Source organism: Phodopus roborovskii, unplaced genomic scaffold (assembly GCF_943737965.1).
Source record: "Phodopus roborovskii unplaced genomic scaffold, PHOROB, whole genome shotgun sequence".
NCBI lineage: Eukaryota > Metazoa > Chordata > Mammalia > Rodentia > Cricetidae > Phodopus > Phodopus roborovskii.
Window position 1 is genome coordinate 18,377,284 of NW_026126407.1, and position 19,848 is coordinate 18,397,131.

At 45.2% G+C, this 19,848-nt stretch overlaps 1 protein-coding gene across 1 annotated transcript in view; it reads right to left on the reverse strand.

Moving 5' to 3' along the window:
• Positions 1-161: 161 nt before the first annotated feature.
• Pigl (phosphatidylinositol glycan anchor biosynthesis class L) overlaps positions 162-19,848 on the reverse strand; it is a 54,385-nt gene continuing 34,698 nt past the window's right edge. Inside the window, exons 3-7 of the mRNA XM_051180444.1 lie at positions 12,596-12,686; positions 8,294-8,361; positions 3,748-3,779; positions 1,355-1,488; positions 162-717 (exon numbers count right to left, since the gene is read on the reverse strand). Of these exons, the coding sequence (XP_051036401.1) occupies positions 619-717; positions 1,355-1,488; positions 3,748-3,779; positions 8,294-8,361; positions 12,596-12,686 (424 nt within the window). The 3' untranslated portion in view covers positions 162-618. The remainder of the gene's footprint in view (positions 718-1,354; positions 1,489-3,747; positions 3,780-8,293; positions 8,362-12,595; positions 12,687-19,848) is intronic.

The window sequence follows — 19,848 nt, forward strand, 5'->3', positions numbered from 1 at the left end:
GTAACCTGTGTCATGGTTTGGCCATGTCCACAGAACTCACGCTGGTGGTGGTGTTGGGAGATGAGACCTTTTGCAGGTGACTGGGTCACATGTAGGTGTGGCTTTGTTCTAAAGGAGTGCTCTCTGGCTCACTTGCTCTATGTCCCAGTGACTGCCTTTGTCTTTGAGAAGCCCCCCCCCCCAGCTGTGATGCAGAGGCTGCCATGCTCTTAGACTCTGCAGCCTGCAGAAATGTGAGCTAAGTAAACCTCAAGTCTACAGAAACCCTTGTCACAGAAACAGAAGACTGACCAAAACAGCCTACTTTGGAAGCAATGTAAAAATCCCATCTGGGGACTATTTTTAAGGCACCTTTACATTCAATTACGGTAAAGGCAACCTGCCCAGGCTTGGCTAGATGTTTGATATACATTCTGTTATCATGCTACTATTTTTCACAAGAACTGGTAAATTAGTGAGGTAGCTATTATTGTGTTGGTGCAGTTTTTGTGTCAAAGGCTGCTTTATTGGGACCTGTAGCCCTGGGGATAAAGAGATGAGCCAGCCCAAAGTCAAGCCCAGGGACTTCTTGGTTTGTTTCTCTCTTTTGCTCTGAAGATCTGAAAATTCTTCTTGGCTTCAGAGGAACTGCAGTGAGTTGACTCTCAAGTATCTAGAGAAGGCGATGTAGAGTCGGCGGAACCAGAGGAGCTGACTGTGGTGGCAGGACATGGCTTTCTGGAAAAAAATCAGAGAGGACCAAAGATGGAAACTTCCTCTCCAGCTGTTATTGTTACATTTTCCCTTCTCATCAGAGCAGGGCACATCAACTCACAGTCCCCCACCCCAACTCTAATGAGTCACCTGACCCACTGCCAGCTTTAAAACAAAAGGTTTATTTTATATGTATGTGTGTGCTTGAGTACATGTATGTGCACCCCTTATGTACAGTGCCCATGGAGGCCAGAAGAAGGTGACAGATCCCCTGGAACTGGAGTCTCAGATGGTTATGGGCTGCTCAGTGTGGGTGCAGGGAACTGAACCCAGGTCCCCTGTAAGAGCATCAAGTGCTCCTAACCACGGAACTATCTCTCCAGTCCCTCATTTTTTTTTTATTTTACTGATACTGTTATGTATTTCTGAGTTTCCTAAAATGAACATGTGCCATTTATTTAAAGTTTTTATAATCAAAAAAAAAAAAAAAAAAAAAGCCCGTGATTGAAAATGTATGCCTGTGAGGCGTAGCTGAAATAGTCTAGCAAGCAGAGCAGGCCTTGTCCCTGTGCAGGGGGCTTTGCAGGTGGCAGGGCTTTGAGGAGCCAAGGGATCCTGAGGCTGGGTCCGCAGCGAAGTGTCCAGGAAGTACAGTCCTTACCTTGGCCTGTGCCACTTCTTTGCTGGTGAGCATGAAGAGGACATCCTGGGGCGAGAGTAGAGACCAGAGCAGATCCAGGGGGTAGAGGTACTTCCGTAGCATATTCACAGACTGCAGAGTGAGTACAGAGCACCCTGGGCGAGGAGGGGTGGCAGATGGCATCACGTGGTTGCTCTCAGCCATGAGCAACCTCCCTCTTCAGGTGGCTCACGGAGGGCAGAGCAGTTGCTCTCCGGCTGCTAGGTACCTTGTGGCACCTGACCTGCTCTTTGACAGTATTCCCCCACATGGGAAGAGTGGCAGGGCCACAGAAGCTCCCCACCCATTGTGTCAGTGTCACTGTAAGAGGAAGGGGACTGCTGGAGGGTGGAGAGAAGATGATGGAGACAGGAATTTCTGAGTCAGGAGGCCAAAGACTCATTTCAGCTTTGCTCTGACATGAGGTGCTGGGTGTGGTGGTATTCACCAGTAATCCCAGTACTTGGAAGTCAGAGACAGGTGGACTGCCATGAGTCAGAGGCAAGCCTGGGTTACATAGCAAGTTTGAGGTAAGCCTGGGCTTCAGGGTGAGAACCTGTCTCTGAAAAAAAAAAAATTGGTGTGGAAAGTCCCTTAACTGCCCTGGATTTTAGCTTCCTAGTCGCTAAAGTAGTGTTGATAGTGTAGAGCCTGCCCGTCTCACAAGGGGGACACACCTGTGCTCCTAAGACCTCACAGCCTGTGAAGACAGCACACATCACTTATGTTTCACTGTTAGATCTCGTGTCGCCCTGGTGAGGCAGGCAGGCCAGGCCAGAACTTGCTCAGAGAAGGCAGTGAATGGCCAGTGTGGTCCCATGCCTCCCAGGCAGTGAATGGCCAGTGTGGTCCTATGCCTCTCAGGCAGTGAATGGCCAGTGTGGTCCCATGCCTCCCAGGCAGTGAATGGTCAGTGTGGTCCTATGCCTCTCAGGCAGTGAATGGCTGGTGGGGCCCTGTGCTTCAGAGGGGTTTAGAAAGTGTTACTATTTCTTCCCTTTTTTTAAAAAAATTATTTATTTTGTGTTTTTTGTTTGTTTTATGTATGAGTGTTCTGTCTACACATATGCTTGCAAGCCAGATGAGGGCATCATATCTCAGTATTAATGGTTGTGGATGCTGAGAATTGAACTCAGGACCTCTGGAAGAGCAGCCAGTGCTCTTAACTGCTGAGCCATCTCTCCAGCCCCTGAAAGTGTTACTATTTCAAAGTCATCAATTTATAAGGAACTTGTGAGGCACTTATAACACCCTAATTAAGTGGGTGGTGGGAGGTGAGTTTGTGCAGACTAACAAAATGCCAGGAGTGGAAAAGCGCTACCTTCTCTGGGAGGAAACCACATAGAACACTTGGTAGTGATACAGTCTGAACCTGTCACACACACCTGCCTGAGTCAGGGAGAGTGGCCCACCTCCCAACACTTGCACAGTCTAGGGCTGCTCTGTGTAGAGGTGCCCTTCAGTCTGCAGCGATACTTCAATGGATGCTCAAGTCTCTTCTATTAAATGACACAAGATTTACATAGAGCCTATTCACACCCTCTTGTATATGTTAGATCACTTCTAGGTTACTTATAATCCCTGATATAAGGTAAATGCCATGGAAATAGTTGCTAGATCTAATTGTCTAGGTGTTGTAATTTAAGAAAAGTGGTGTTCGAGAGAAAGATGCCATGCAACAGGGTTCAAGCAGAGGAGTTTTTATTAGGGAAAGGGATCATAAAAAGGGGAAAGGGAAGGGGGCAGACTGGCTTCCAGAGACAGAAGGAGAGAGGAGAAAGAAAAGAGGGGGAGAGAGAGAGGCAGGGAAAGGGAGAAAGAGAAGGGGAACAGACAGGGAAATAGAGAGAAGGATGAAAGGCAGGCAGGGCCCTTTCAAAGGGAACATAGTGAATGTGCACAAGTAGTGCTCTTAGTGGCTGCAGCTGAGGGCATATCCTGTCAGAACCCTAAGGGCAGGCCAGTACTGATGCCTGAGTACTAACACTAGGGTCCAATGAGGAGAAAAGAATCTGCATGTTCAGTACAGATGCCCTTTTTTCCGTGTGTGTGTGTGTGTGTGTGTGTGTGTGTCTGTGTTTGTTTGCATGAGTTTATGTGCACCACATTTGTGTCTGGTGTCCCGGGAACTGGATGCCTGGATGCCTGATATGGATGCAGGGAAATGAACCCAAGTCTTCTGTAAAGCTAGTAAATACTCTTAATTGGGTAGCCATGTCTCCAGCATCTCCTTGAATAATTTTGATCCCAGGTTGTGAAATCGACAGATACATAGAAATCCATAGATTTCTGACAATACTTGTAAATTTCCTTGGCAAATTTCTTAAAGGGATAGTAACTGTTGTCTATTTGCAATAAAACCAGGCCTTCCTTACCATTAGGCAGCTTCCCTCCTGAGTGTAGGGCCCTGGAAGGTGGAGAAGACAAACATTAGAGAGGGCACGAGTCACCTACTCTTCTGTGTTAACAAGAGGAACCTTCAGAGCAAGGCCTGTGTGGCCGTGTCCCAACCAAACACAAAGGCTCCCTGCGGTTTCTGTTGTATAAACCAACATCTAAATATACAGGATTCCACACCCCTGGCTATTGCTGAGGGGACCAGAATGGGCATTTCTTTCCCACTCAGCTTAGTCCAGAAGCTGCTGTATGGCTTAAGGAACAATCTGACCCAAGTTTTACTCATTAGAGATGAGGGTAACTATCCTCAAATATTTTCTCTTGAAATTATAACATGAGTTAATTGGGCTTGGTGGTGCACGCCTTTAATCCCAGCACTCAGGAGTCAGAGGCAGGAAGATCTCTGAGTTTAAGATCAGAGTAGTCTACATAGTGAGTCCCAGGACATCCAGGGCTATGCAGAAAAAAATGTCTTGAAAAAACAAAAAGAAACAAAGAAAGAAATTACACACTCAGGTGGCAAAGGCATCAGAGCTATTACACAAAGAAACCCTGTCTCAGGAAAAAAAAATATATATCATGTGAGTATGGTGAAAGAATGTTTGAACAGGTTAATTGGTATTTCTCCCCTAGTGACCCCCTCACTCCCATTGTCTGACAGTAAAAGTTGTTCTGAGTTTACTACTGCAAAGAGGGGCACAGTAAATCCAACACCAACACCAGTCATCTCTGGATTGCTTCCTGGCTTTGGTATCAGAACAGGGGACACAGATGGAGACACACACACACACACACACACACACACACACACACACACACACACAAGGGCTCAGGGCTAGGGGTCAAAGTGAAGGAGTCAAAAGAGAGTTGATAAATGCATGGGGACCCTAAGAAGCAGAAAACCCTGAAAGAGGTTTCTGGGATTCTGCACTCTGGGCAGAGCCTGGGGACAGTCTGACTTGGAGGCAGATGCACCGGTACAAAGGTGAGTGAGCATTGGAGGACCACATGCGGGAATCACATTCACAGCCCTCACAACCCTTGAAGAACTTTACTGAGTGGGGCTGGGAAGGGAGCCCTGGGAACAGGGACACCGAGGGACCTCGGGTGGGAAGGAAGACAGGAAGAGACTGAGAGATGACCAGTGTTACCTGGGAACATCAGCCAGTGTCAGCAAGTCAATGTCAAAGCAGCATTTTGATGAGTGGCAGGGACAAATACCACAGAAGGGCAACGGCAGGTGAAGACAAAGAAAGGTGAAGTCTGATGGGTGTAGCAGACAGGAGGAGGGTGTAGCTGGTCAGCATGCCTGCGTGTTGTTGCTTTATCTGGAGTGCGGAGCCACATTGGAGCAGAGAGGATTCATCAACTGAGAGCCCATGGCACTCCTGCATCTGAAGAAATGCCAACTGCAGGAGGCCTGTTTGCAGAAAGCTGTGCCCTTAAGTTCCCTCCCTATGCCCCATTTCAGTGTTAACTAGTGTCCTGGTTTGCTTTCTGTTGCTGTGATAAAAACCATGACCAAAAGCAACTTTGGGAGGAAAAGTTTATTTCATCTAAAAACTCCCAGATCACTATCACTCAGGTCAAGAACTCAAGCAGGGCTGGGCAGTGGTGATGGTGACTTATAATCCCAGCACTCAGGAGGCAGAGGCAGGTGGATCTCTGTGAGTTTGAGGCTAGCCTGGTCTACAGAGTGAGTTCCAGGATAGCCAGGGCTGTTACACAAAGAAACCCTGTCTCAAAAAACAAAACCAACCAACCAAACAAAAAGCCCTCAAACAGGACCCCAGAGGCGGGGACTGAAGCAGAGGGCATGGGGGGGGGCACTGCTTACTGGTCTTGCTACTTTTGGCTTGCTCAGCCTGCTTTCTTGCACACCCCAGGACCACCTGCCATAGGGGGCACCACCCACAGTGGGCTGGGATGTCCTACACCAATCATCAATGAGGAAAATGCCCCACAGGCTTTCCTACAGGCCAATCTGATGGAGACCTTTTTTAAACCTTCCCAGATGACTCCAGCCTGCGTCAAGTTGACAAAAAACAAACACCACAGGCACGGATGGAACTAACCAAGTCCCACTCAGGTGCCCTGCCCGACCTGACCATTTTTCTGGTGAATACTTGGGTACAAATATATGGCTCTGTGTGGACCTGGAATGAAGTGGAGCCGGTGTTCCTACCCAACAATGGCTTGCTTTCCACTTTGGCTAACATCCATTCCCGGGATGTATACTTTTTTGTGTATCTTCACTGAAAAATTCCATCTTCTATTGAAATCTGTGGTATGGCTTTCTTAGCTATGAATGAACCTAATGTAGCTGTTACCACAGAGCTGTATCCATGGCCTCTGTTGGGCCAGGAAATGAATGATTTTTTTTACAAGAGAAAAGTGTGGCCTCAAAAAAAAAAAAAAATCAGGATTAACTGTCTGGGAAGAAAATATGAGTACTAATTTCGAGTATTTTCCAAAGTTGCATACAATTAAAGATGAGGCTGGGAGCCATCAAGTTGGGTCTGCCTTCATGTGCATCCAGAGGAGGCACCTAGTGAAGGGAGATGCAAGATGATTGAGTTCTAGTCCTGTCTCCGCTACTGTTGAGAGTTGAGTCTTGCATTAGGCAATCCTCCTCTCTGCCAATTAAATGAGATGGTTGCACTCCATGACCAGTGAAGTCATTTCCAACTTCATAATGTTGAACGCTTCAGACAGAGTGGTGAGCATGTTTGGAAGCAGGAAAGCAAGACTTCCCAGTGCCCCTTTCCTTCCTCAGTAGCTAGGACAAGACCTGCACTCTGCATAAGTATTCGCTGGAGGATAAGGAACACATTTGCTGGTTTGACCTAGGTCAGGCACCATTGTTGAGGCTCCATTTTGGTTTTACTGGTAATATGAACACAAATGTCAATAAAATAGGATGGTGCTGGAAAATATAGGGTTTTTTTTTTTTTTTTTTTTTTTTTTTTTTTTTTTTGAGAAAGTCTTGCTTTTGGCTTAGAATGCCTGATGCCAAGACCATCCTGCCACAGTCTCCCAAATGCTAGGACAATAGGCATGTTAACAGGCAGACATTTGGGATGTCATATTATGCACATCATCATCTTCCTCCAAAAACCAAAACAAAGCAAAAGCCTGGGAACAGCTTAGGAGAAACTTAACAGAACATCAATGAGGAGGAGGGATGAAGACACGAAAACTGGGTGTGCTGGTCCACAGGTCTCACTCCTGGAGTCTCCTTCGTTCGCTTAGAGGGCTGAGGATCTGGCCTGTCAAGTTTCCGTGGCCAAAGTAAAAAGGGAAATAGAATCAGTTTCCCCATTTGTATCCAGGGGGCAAAAGTAGAACTCAACTGTTAAGCTGGACAGGTACATACTTGTAATCCCAGCATCAAGAAGCACAGACCTGAGGTTCATTGTAAGTTTGAGGCCAGCCTGGTCTACATAGTAAGTTCTAGACCAGCCAGAACTACATAGTAAGACCCTGTTTCAAAAACAAAACCAAACAACAATAGAAATGAATATAAACCCCCACCACCCCTCCCCAAGGGTCTATAGGTAGTTAATGACTGCTGGGGCAGGAGAAACATTTTCTTCAGTGGTGTAGCCATTGGTAAGGTGCATGAGCTCCTGTAAATGCCCTCTTTCCCATGCTCCTGTAAGCACCCTAATGGAACACAACACACAGAGACACACAGACACACAGACACACACACACACACACACAGAGGAAGGAAGGACAGTCAGTCACTTATCCTAGGGAAGGGAAATAGAGAACAATGGAGAATGAATATGATCAAAACATATCATACACATGTCTGAAAATTATGAGAAACCCACTATCATGTATATTTAATGTAGACCAATAAAAATTTTGTTTTGTTATTTCAAGTCAGGGTTTCTTTCTGTCACCCTGGGCTACACTATGTAAGCCAGGCTGGCCTTGAACTCTCAGAGATCCGACTGCCTCTGCCTCCTAGTACTGGGATTAAAGACATGAGCCACCACCTCTTTGCTAGGCAAATAAAAACATTTAGAAAACACAATATGTCTATACAATACTCAATAAATAAATAAAATTTGAAAATAAAAACCCTAAAAAATAAAAAATTTAGGAGACAGTCATTTCTTCTTCTACTAAGACTTGTGGGAGTTCTCATAAAGAGGATGTGGGGCTGGGGAGATGGTTTACAGCACTGGCTATTCTTCCAGATGACCCAGGTTCAATTCCCAGCACCCACACAAAGGCTCACAACCACCTGAAACTCTAGTCCCTGAGGGATCTGACAACATCTGGCCTCTGTGGACAAGGCATGTTACTCAGGCATACATGAAGGCAAACAGCGTACATGTTAAAATAAAAACAAGACATGGAGAGGTGAGCAATAGGGCAACAATGCCTGCATGGTGACAAAAGAGGACCTTTTCTGGGGCTCAGAAAACAGGCAGGGAAGGTGTTTTAGTGACTGTGACCCTGGGACAAATGGAGAAACCTTTCCCACTTCCATCGCCCACAGAAGCATACCTCACAGCTTTGTGCAAAGCAATATGGTTGCTGTGACCACTGACTCCTTCTGCATCAAAAGTCACCACCTGTAGGACAGACCCAGGAGGAAGGGCTCACTCAGAGCTGTTGAATGGTTTCTCCACTGCCTCACTTTAAAGGGGCCCTCACCGTTCCTGTGCAGAAGGAAAGATCGGAACCTGAATCTCTCTCTTTTGGGGGGGGCTTGTTTTTGTTTTTAGAGACAGGGTTTCTCTGTGTAACGGCCCTGGCTGTCCTGGAATTCACTCTGTAGACCAAGCTGGCCTCAAACTCACAGAGATCTGCCTGCTTCTGCCTCCTGAGTGCTGGGATTAAAGGCCTGCGTCCGTAGGAACCTGAAATTTATCAAATTGTGAGCAGCTGAAGTAGCCCGAGCAGACAGAGCTATGTGCGGTGACTGTCGGTGTGTGGTTCACACTTGTTCCTGGCAGTAGATAGAGCAGAGTGTGATCTGCCCCACGACAGAAACTTGTGTTCAGAATCTTTGTGTGTGTGCAAGTGTGTGCCCCTTGGAGACCAGAGAAGAACTGCAGGTGCTGCTCCCCGGGAACTGTCTGCTTTGTTTTTGAGACAGGGTCTCTCTCACTTGCCTGGAGCTTGCTGATCAAGCTAGTCTGGCAGGCCAGGGAGCCCTAGGGATCTGCCTGTCTCTATTTCCCCAGTGCTGGGATCATAAACACACAGCACCAGGCCTGGCTTTTGTGTTGCCAACATGGGCTCTGGAGATCAAACTCAAGTCCTCATGCTTGCAAGGCAATTCATTACTGACTGTGATGTCTCTGAGGCTCGGGATACCTTTGCTGTAAGCTGGGGATGTGGCTTAGTTGGCAGAACTTGCCTAGCAAGCATGAAGACCAGGGAGGGTTTGTAAATTAGCACTGCATAAGCTTGCTGTGAGGGTGGGTATATGTAAACCCAGTTCCTGGGAGAGAGAGGCACGAGACTCAGAAATTTAGGGTCATCTTTGAGCCACAGTAAGTTTGAGGCTAGTCTGGGACACATGAAAACTTGTCTCAATAGGTATTTGTTTCTTATCTGCCTGGCCACTTACTAGCACACTCATTGGCTGGCTGCTGCCTAGGAATTTTTTCGGTGGATGCAGCCTGATTCACTGGGGTTCCTTTCCTCATGCCATACCACAACTACAACGTCCCGGGGTCAAGCTCACAGAAGTCTGTCTGACTTAGGCTGCTTCTGGTTCCATCTGCACGGTGCCTTCAATATGAATCATAGAAAAAACAAGAAAACAAGGATTCAGGAAAGGGACTAGGGATGGCTGGTTAAAGAGTGATAGAAAGAGAAGGGCTGTCCCCAAGGACAGAAAGCGTCCTTGCACCATTGAAGGGGTTAGAACTGGAATTAGGGTAACCTGGGGAAAGATTCACTCTTGCTCTGTTTCTTTTGGGATTATGATTTTTTTTTTCTTTTGAGATATCTCAAGTACCCCAGCCTTGCCTTGAACTCTGTGTCGTTGAAGCTGGCCATAAACTCCTGGTCTCTCTGCCTCTACCTCCCAGGTGATGAGATTACAGACCTGTACCAATACACCAGGCTTGGTTTTTCTTTTTACACTGGATAGGCCTTGGCTATCATGATAGCTGGGTCTCCTTCTTCAGGAGCAGCATGGAGCATTAGTGCCATTCAGGGCATTCCTAGACAGTCTCATGATGACAAGAAGAAGGGCTTTATGGCCCAGATAAATGTTCCCCTTTGCTAAGACTAAGAAGCAGTTTTCTTTCTTTCTTGGTTTTTGCATTGCTGGAATTCAGGGCACCTGGCATACTAGGCAAGCACTCACACACTGGGTTAGAACCCCAGCCCTGAAGCTCAGAAGATTTCTGCCATCCTCCTCCTCCCATTGATTGGTCTCAAACCATCATCACAAAGTATCCCTGTGCTCATCGGTGGTGGCATATGCCTTTAATGGCAGCATTTGAGAGTTAGAAGCAGTGGGATTTCAATGAGTTTGAGGCCAGCCCGGTCTACAAAGGGAATTCCAGGACAGCCAGGACTATTACACAGAGAAACCCTGTCTCAAAAAACAAAAGAAAGAAAGAAAGAAATAGGAAGAGGAGGAGGAGAAGAAGAAGAAAGACTCAAAGTGCTCCCTGGAGTTGGTTGCTCTTTTCAGGAATTTTTTCTAGGGCCAGGCATCAGAAGTGGGTTTTACTACTAAAATAACATATTTGTGTTTCCCCATAGCCACCAGCAAATCTCTAGACTCAACCAGTGTGAAACTTAGGACCTGTAAAAAGTCATCACTAGGATGGTTATTGGATCCTCCCATCCCGTGTGAATGAAGGCTGTGGAGAGTACAGCTGCTCTGTGGACTTAATACGCATTTGCTACACATGTCCTGTTTCCCTGGAACCTGACTCGTTACTTCGAGTAGCAAAAGGGATTTTGCAGTGTTATTAAGGATTTAAAGATGGAGAGATTATTCTGCATGGGCTGGTGGGCTCAATGTAATCACAGTGGTCCTTAAAAGGGGGCACAAAAGGGTCCGAGGAAAAGGCCATATGGCAAGAAGCAGAAATTGACAGGATTCATTTGAAGATGGAGGAAGAAGGAAAAAATGGGACATGTAGCTTATGCCTGTAATCCTGCACTCTGCTCAGAATCCTCCCCACCCCCTGCTGCTGTAAAAGATACCCAGCCCCTAAAATGAGGACAAACCTATTCACCTGTGTTCGGACATAAGGGCCAGATCAAGAAAGGCCATGACTTCCAAGTTTGGAATGAAGAATTTCCCCTACAAATGGAGTGGGTGGTAATGAACAACAGTTCTAACACACTATGATGAGGACTAGGATCGGCTTAGTCCTTGGAAAGCCACTGCCATAAGAAAGCAGGATGCTGAGAGGCAAAAAGATGGCTTGGTGGTTAAGAGTGCTTACTGTTCTTCCTGGATACCCAGACAACCACCTGTAACTCTAGTCTCAGGGGACCCAACCCTCTTCTGTCCTCCATGAGCTCCTGCATACATGTGGCACACATATACTCACATATACAAATCACAAAAAGGGAAAAAGAATCTTAAAAAAAAAAAAAAGGTCTGATGTATCCATTCATTCAACGAATGGGTCATTGACTGAATGAAAAGTCCAATCAGCTTCCTAACCAGCAGGCTCTGTCTTTTAACAAAACCCGAGCCAACCCTAAGAAAGCTGAGATGGCTTTGTCCACCTTTGCAAGCAAATGTGAATTTCCATTACTGATCTAATGGTGACTGAAATTTTCCTTATAAAGTGAGTATGACTTTTTTTTAAAAATAAGCAGGTTATTATTTTTTAAGATGTAGTATGCATACAGCGTTCTGTATGCCTGCAGGCCAGGAGGTGGTTTCTGGGATTTGAACTCAGGACCTCTGGAAGAACAGCCAGTGCTCTTAAACACTGAGCCATCTCTCCAACCCAACCCCTATGGAAGCAGGTTTTTAATCCTTATTTCTTTTTTCTAACAGAAATGGGGGCTAGTGTGGGATGGTGGCTCACACCTTTAATCCCAGCACTTGGGAGGCAGAGGCAGGCAGATCTCTGTGAATCTGAGACCAGCCTGGACTACAGAGTGAGTTTCAGGACAGCCAGGGCTACACAGGTGGAAACCCTATCTCAAAAAACCAAATAAATAAATAATATAAAAATAAGTGGAGGCTAGCTGGGCATGATTAATCCCAGGACTTCAGAGGCAGAGGCAGAAGCAATTTGGTCTATGTGAATTTCAAGGCTAGCCTTGTCTACACAGTGAGATCCTGTTTCAAACAATTGAAATGGAGGCTTAAACACCATAGCCACAGAATTGGGAATGTAGCTCATTGTTAGACCTAGGGCTTATCATGCACAAAGCCTGGGTAAGATCCCCAGATTCCCCCACCCCATGCACATCCCTATATGTCTCTGGAAACCACCCATTCTGGATCAAATAAGAATGATACCGTAACTGTGAAACCACTTGATATGAGACTTTCTGGATCAATGAAAGTCTCCTGTGGGTCCCTGAGGTTCTGAATTTTTAGGAGGCCAGGGAAAGGTGGTGGAGCAGGACATGGTTTGGAAAATGCTCTTCTGGGCCTGAGGGTTGAAAACTTGTTCACTTGATCACACATAAGATCAAAGGATATTGGAAGGTGTGTCTGCTCCTCAGTGGGTTTAGCAGACAGCCTTTTAGAGTGGGCTTGGATCAGGGCTGGGAGTGGGAGGCAGCCACAAGAAAAGTAGCTGAAGCTAGTCCGTGTGACAGGATGGGGACCCTGGCTTTCCACTCAGAGTGGCATTGCCTTACCAAGTTGATGCCATTGGCATCTATGTATTGGAGGAGGGTGCTGGCCACACACTCGGTGTCCCACTGCACTCCTGGGTCATCTGGAAACTCACTGAAAAAGAGAAGTACACTTTATTTTTTATTTTATTTATTTATTTATTTATTTATTTATTTATTTATTTATTTTGAGAAAAGGTTTTTCTGTGTAGCCCTGGCAATTCTGGAACTTGCTGTATCGACCAGGCTGGCCTCAAATTTAGAGTTCCTCCTGCCTCTGTCTCCCGAGTTCTGAAATTAAAGGTGTGCACCACCTTCTTGAGACCCAGTGGGTGTGTGCTCAGTTTTGTGAGGAATTATATCAGCATTGAGGAGCACCTACCCTTCACATGCTCAGATTTCAGCTAAATAAATAAGGTTTATAAACATAAAACTGCTAGAAATCCAGGCTTATCACATACAACACACACATAGCTCTTTGCTCCCAACCAGGCAAGCTGCCCACACAACATTCCTATGGTTAGGGTCAATAACTGACCTTAGAATTCTGGGCCAAGAAGAGTCACAAGGTTTTCCAACAGGAGTCTCAACACTGTCATGTCATCATTTCCTTTGACTCATTGGTAACCTCTACCCCACATGCCTAGCCTTCTGTAGAGAGCCTGGTTTGTCAGCTCATTTGGGATGTTCTGCAGTGATCATGGCAGACAGCCCAGTGAGCAGAGGCTGGACTTAGAGAAAGGAACAAGGGTACAAAATCCAGCCTTGCTCCCTGGAAGTGCATGCCACAGCAGGGTTCTGAAGCTCAGAGGGCAATTTCCAACAGTTTCTCTCCTCCCATCTTTATGTGAGCTCTGGGGTTTAGTCCAAACTATCAGGCTTGGGGGACCAGAGCCTTTCCCCACTTAGCCATCTCACTGGCACAAGACTGTAACTTTTACAAGACAGGGTGATCAGAATAGGGCCCCTGAGATCCTGTTTCCTTCTTCAGGACTCAGTCAAGCTCCTGAGATTCCTGCCTATCTGTTGAGATTTTTTGTTTTCCTGAGGTTGTCTTTTTGTCTAGAATGGCACCAGGCTAAAGGGAGCTCATTAGAAGCCATTCCTGTTATTGGTTTGAAACATATTACTTCTCTCTGGTATCCTACAGAGGAACTGTGTTCATCCTTGTTAGGAATGATGCTGTTTAACTTCAGGTGAGTGTCATTAGTAACCACTGATCTAAAGAAAGGCACAGCATATACAAATGTTTTCTCTAAAATTCTGGCTTCACCTTGCTTCAGTCTGTTGGAGATGGAGTTCTAACACGGCCAGCCTTCCTAGGAGCATGAATACAATGAAGTCAAAAAGAGTGCCTTTTGCTCCTGGGACCCTCACTTCAAACAGAATGTCCACTTTGGGCCCCTTATTAACACAATATTTCTCCCTGCTCTTTCCTACTTCTTTTTCTAGCACATTCCACCTAGCACAATGCTGCCTCCTCCATTGAGTCTTCTATGAGGAGCTTGAGGCCATAAAGCTCAATGGTACAGTCCTCTACACTGCCTATACTTTTTTTTTTCTGCCTATACTTTTTAAAAAAGTAAATACTTACTGAGGGGTGCATACATATACACCATAGTGTGTGTGTGAGAAAGAGAGTGAAAGAGAGAGAGAGAGAGAGAGAGGACAGCTTTTCAGTTTTTAGGAATGAGATCTTTCCTTCTACCATTCAGGTTAGCAGCAAGTGCCTTTACTGCTGAGCCCTGCCTTGATCTTTGATACCAGCTGCAAGTTCAGAAGTTTCCCTAAACCATCAGCAATCCACAAGAAACACATATACTACTTGCTGACAACTGTTCCATGTGTGATTGAACAGAAAGGGTATAGGTAAAGTCAACCAAAGGAAGAGTTGCCTAAGGCAGAGTCTAGGAAGTTTCTGGATGCAGAGGTTACATTGTGCTCCCCTGGAAAGACTACATTGGTCTAGCTTCAGGGTGTGGCAGTATATAGGGAGCAGTGTCAATCAGGAAACGCACCCATTTCCATGTTCAGAGTTTTCTGAGTGACTGACTAACTGTGGTTGATCGCAGCTTCCATGCAACTCATACCATATCGCCCAGAGTCTTCACCGAAGCCAATACTATCAGCTATGGTACTCGGTTTCCAAAAGCCAAGGGCAACGTCAGATTCTTTACTGTAGATTGCTCTTGTGTATAAGAACCTTCAACATCTTCATCTATCAATACGGCCTAGATTGTGTCTGTGTCCTTACCTAAAGTAAACAAACATATATAAGGATAAAGATATTTCTTGTGTACTTGGTATAATTCGAGTTGAAGGACAATTTATTTAAACAAGCAGTCAGAACCCATGCCTCTCCATGTACAAGGCACTTTTGTTAAGGAATAATTAATAAGCACCAGTTTGTTCAGATGTAACTTATCTGGCTACACTAAAGACAGTTAGTTATACTGACCTCTTGGCAAGAACTTAGACAGCACCTCAGGGATGGAGAGATGGCTGAGTAGTTAAGAGCACTGGCAGCTCTTCCAGAGGTCCTGAGTTCAATTCCCAGCAACCACATGATGGCTCACAACCATCTATAATGAGATCTGGTGCCCTCTTCTGTCCATGCAGATAGAACAATGTATACCTAATAAATGAATCTTAAAAAAAAAAAAGACCGCATCTCTATAAAACAGATCTTTGCTGGGCAGCAGTGCGCACAGCATTCATGAGGCAGAGCCTGTCAGATCTCTGAGTTTGAGGCCAGTCTGGTCTACCAAGTAAGTTCTAGGACAGCCAGTGGTACACAGAGAAACTTTGTCTTGAAAACAAAACAAACAAACAAAAAAGATCTTACAAGCTGGATATGATGCCTGGAATCTTAGACAGGGGGATTTCCTGCACATTTGAGGCCAGCCTGCTCAATATCGAGTTCCAGACCAGGCAGGATTCCACAGAGAAACTTCTTAGGAAACAAAAACAAAGGCTGGCATGGTGGCTCACATCTGTAATCCTTGAACTTGGGAGGCTGAAACAGGAGGATCTCTAAGATTTGGAGGCCAGCCTAGGCTACAGTAGTTCCAGGATAGCCTGGGCTATAGAGTAAGACTGACTCAAGAACAACCACCACCACTGCCAAAAAACTGAGTTAAAAAGCACACGGACTGGGCAGGGATTGCAAGGAACCCTAACAGCCTCCCTCCAACTCAATGAAACAAAATATAAAATCAGAAAAACTTTTCAAACCAAATGAGTTTTCCCTTTGCCAATGGTGTACTTCTAATCAGGGCAAAGCCTGGGTCTAGGAATAACCTTTGTCTGATTTCCCTCTCCTTTGGTAAAGTAGCAGTGTTCTGCTTTGGTAACCGTGCTGGCAGAATGTAAACAGGCATGTTGGAGTCAGCCTTTGGACTCTAAAAAGACAGTTGGTGAATGACCTGTGTCCAATTTTCTTTGTACAGTCTTTCTTCCTGCTGGAGTTTACACATGCTGATTAGAATTATAGTTGCCACTTTGGTCTGTAGGAGAAACAGGTGTAAAAGACAGAAACAATAGAATAATACAGTCTCAGATAGCACAGCTGCTTCTACCATAGCCAGGTTTTTGATATCTACAGCAGATGCAATTCCTAAATTAGAGTTGATTGTATGGTGTGTGTTGTGGTACATATATGTAGAAGCATGTGACCCAGGATGTGCATGGTGGCCAGAGAAATCAATGGGAGTCTTGTTCTACCATTCTTTATTAAAAACTATTTATTTATGTATTTGCTTATTTATTTATTTATTAAGTATACAATGTTCTGACTGCATGTATGCCTGCAGGCCAGAAGTGGGAGCTGGATTTTATTACAGATGGTTGGGAGCTACCATGTGGTTGCTAAGAATTGAATTCAGGAGCTTTGGAGGAATAGCCAGTGCTCTTAACTGCTGAACCATCTCTCCAGCCCCCTATCCCTTATTCTTTAGAGACAGGGTCTCTAGATAAACCCAGAGTTAGGCTGGCAACCAGTAAACTCCAGTATATCCCTGCTTTCACCTCCTGCATTGCTAGGGTTGCAGGTATGTGCAGCCAGGCCTGCCTTTTTTACATGGATATGGGGGGTTTTGAAGTCAGGAAGCATTCTTACCCAATGAGCCATTTCCTAAGCTGCTGATTTAACTTTTAAAAGGTTCCACATGGTCAATTATTTAGGTTGTTTCCTGCTTTTATCATTGTATTAAGTTTATAACAAGCACCTAACACATGAGTTGAAGGTGAAGTGAGTAGTATGTGTGTAGAATAACTCTTACAAGAAGAAGGGTAGATGGAAACTGTTGACATCAAGAGGGGAGAGTGTGACAGGGAGAAAGGTTCAGGGAGGGCTGTGCATTCTATAGGCTGAAAGGAAAAGTGTGTGTGCGCATGCATGTACATGTGTTTCTGGGGACTGAACCTAATGCAAGTTAGGCAAGTGTTCTACTTTTGAGCTACACTATTATTATTATTTTTTTTAATTTGGAGACAGGGTCTCACAATATCTCCTAGGATGGCCTGGAACTCATAGCATAGACCAGGCTAGCTTTGAGCTCATAGATACTCCTGCTTCTGCATCCCAAATGCTGGGATTAAAGGTGTCCTCTACCAGACCTCTGTGAGTTCAAGGCCGGCCTGATCTACAAAGCAAGTTCCAGGACAGCCAGAGCTGTTACACATAGAAAACTGTCCAGAAAAAAAAAAAAAACAATGAACAAACAAATAAAAAAAGATATCCACCACCATGCCTGGCCTGAGCTATACTTTAGAGTGATAAATTTCCAAGTCTGGCCATGTATTTACTGTATAGCTCAGGCTGGCCTTGAACTTTAATTTCTTCTGTTTTGGCCTCCAGTGTAGCTTGAATTACAGAGCAGGTGACTAGGTCCAGCCCTCAGGTTCTTTTACTTACTTTTATCTATCTATCTATCTATCTATCTATCTATCTATCTATCTATCTATCTGTCTGTCTATCTATTTATTTTTTGAGACAGGGTTTCTCTGTATTGCTTTGGAGCCTGTCCTAGAACTTGCTTTGTAGACCAGGCTGGCCTCGAACTCAGAGATCCGCCTGCCTCCACCTCCCGAGTGCTGCTGGGATTAAAGGCATGCACCACCAATGCCTGGCTTGTTTACTTTACTATTCTTATAAGCACCTGGTCAAGGTCAATTCTATGACTTAAACAAATATTTAATTTTATTTTATGTGAATAAGTGTTTTTGCCTGTATGTATGTGCACCACACGCATGTCCTGCCCATAGAGCAGAAGAGGGCGTTGGATTACAGGGGCCTCTGGAGTTACAGACGGTTGTCAGCAGCCATGTGGGCACTGACACTGAACCCAGGTCCCATCAGTCTCTGGTATTTGGAAGTGTGGCCTTGTTGGACGAGCATGTGTTACTGGGGTGGGTTTAAGGTTTCAAAAGCTTCCTGCAATGCCCAGTGTGCTCTCTTCTTCCTTCTTGTGAATCACAATGGAACTCTCTGCTGCTGCTCCAGGCTGGGCCTGCCTGCTCTCAAGCATGACAGAGATGGACTCTGAACTGGCCCACATATGCCATTCCTTTCAGAAGTTGTCCTGGCCATGTTTTAGCACAGTAATAGAAATGCAAGCACTATATGCATGCCCATGATCTGGAGTGCATTTTGTCTTCCTTATGCCTCTCTCATTAGTATTAAAACATCTTTATAAAGCCTTCATACTTGTTGGTGCTGAGGGAAGGTCCCTAAGAGTCTAGCTGAACTTCACAGGCTGCTAAGGGTGAAGCTGAGCCTTCTTCCTGTGATCCCCAAAATGCTATCAGGGAGTCCTGATTAGAAGACAATTCCTGAGATGTTTAGTCCACAGTCACTAAGGGAGCCATCTGATAACTGAACTCATGCTGTAAGGACTTTACCAAGTCCTAGGCAAAGTTTGTAAGTAAGAGAGAGGTGCAGATCTTACATTTTGGGTCTTCAAATTCTGGGAAGGGAAGCTAGAAGCACTTTCCACTTGAGACAAGTTCCATTTACAGAAAAGTTCTCCCTAATAGACAAAAAATATCACAGGTTCCAAACAGACTTAATTCTCAGATGCATTTTATTTGTCCTAAAATAATCTGTCCACAAATATGAAACTATAAGCAACAAAATATTTCCTATAGTAGGGATTGATGAGAAAATGTAATCTATGGGAAGAAAAAGATTAAATAGAATATTGTAATAAAGTGTTTTACTTTTAATTAAACAAACAAAAGGTCACAATTGTATCCTTGTAGCCAACTGTCTTCCTTAGAAGTCACGGGGATGTCACTGGGAGACAAGCAGAAGCTAAGCTTTACTTACGGCTTCACATTAAAACATCAGGCATCGCCTTCCCTCTCTGACACAGGTGAAAACAAGATGAATTGGTGATCAATTTGCTCCAGCAACAGGCAGGTTTTGTTCTGCAAATGAAAATGGGTGTTTTGTCTATGTGTATGCCTGTGAACCACATATATGCCTACTGTCATGGAAGCCGGAAGGGAGCAACTAATCCCCTGAGCTGGAGTTACAGACCACTGTAAACTACCAAGCAGGTGCTGGGACTCGAACCCAGGTCCTCTGGAAGAGCAGCAGTGCTTTTTTTTTTTTTAAATCTATTTCATGGATGAGTGCTCAATGTGCATGTTTGCCTTTATGCCAGAAGAGGGCACCAGATCCCACTATAGATGGTTGTGAGCCACCACGTGGTTGCTGGGAATTGAACTCAGGATCTCTAGAAGCCAGTGCTCTTAACTGCTGAGCCACCTGCCCAGTCCCAGCAGACAGGCATTTATTACTATTACTGCCCAAGTGTAGATTCCTGGAAACCTCCGGGGAAGGGCAGCAAAGTTATTGTGCTCTGACAGCTCTGGCTGAGAGTTCCATTTGTTTGCTTGTTTAGAGGCAGGGTCTCACTAAGTAGCCTTTGCTACTCTATGGAACTCTGTAAATAGAGCTATAGAAATCTGCCAGCTTCTGTTTCCTGAGAGCTGGGATTAAAGGTGTGGGCCACCACATCCAGCCGGACATCACTTTCTTAAACTCTCAGCAGTTGTGAATAAATGCATACAACCTGCATAACATTGGGTTCATCCTGAACTCACTAGACCCCACCCACAGATAAGGATCTATAGGGGGTTAATGGTTGCTGGGAAAGAGAGGCATTTTCTTCAGTGTAGGCTCTGGCAAGGTGCCCATATTCCTGTAAATAAACCCTCATCCATGCTCCTGAAAACAAACTTGAGAAAATTCACTAGGTCAAACACACAAA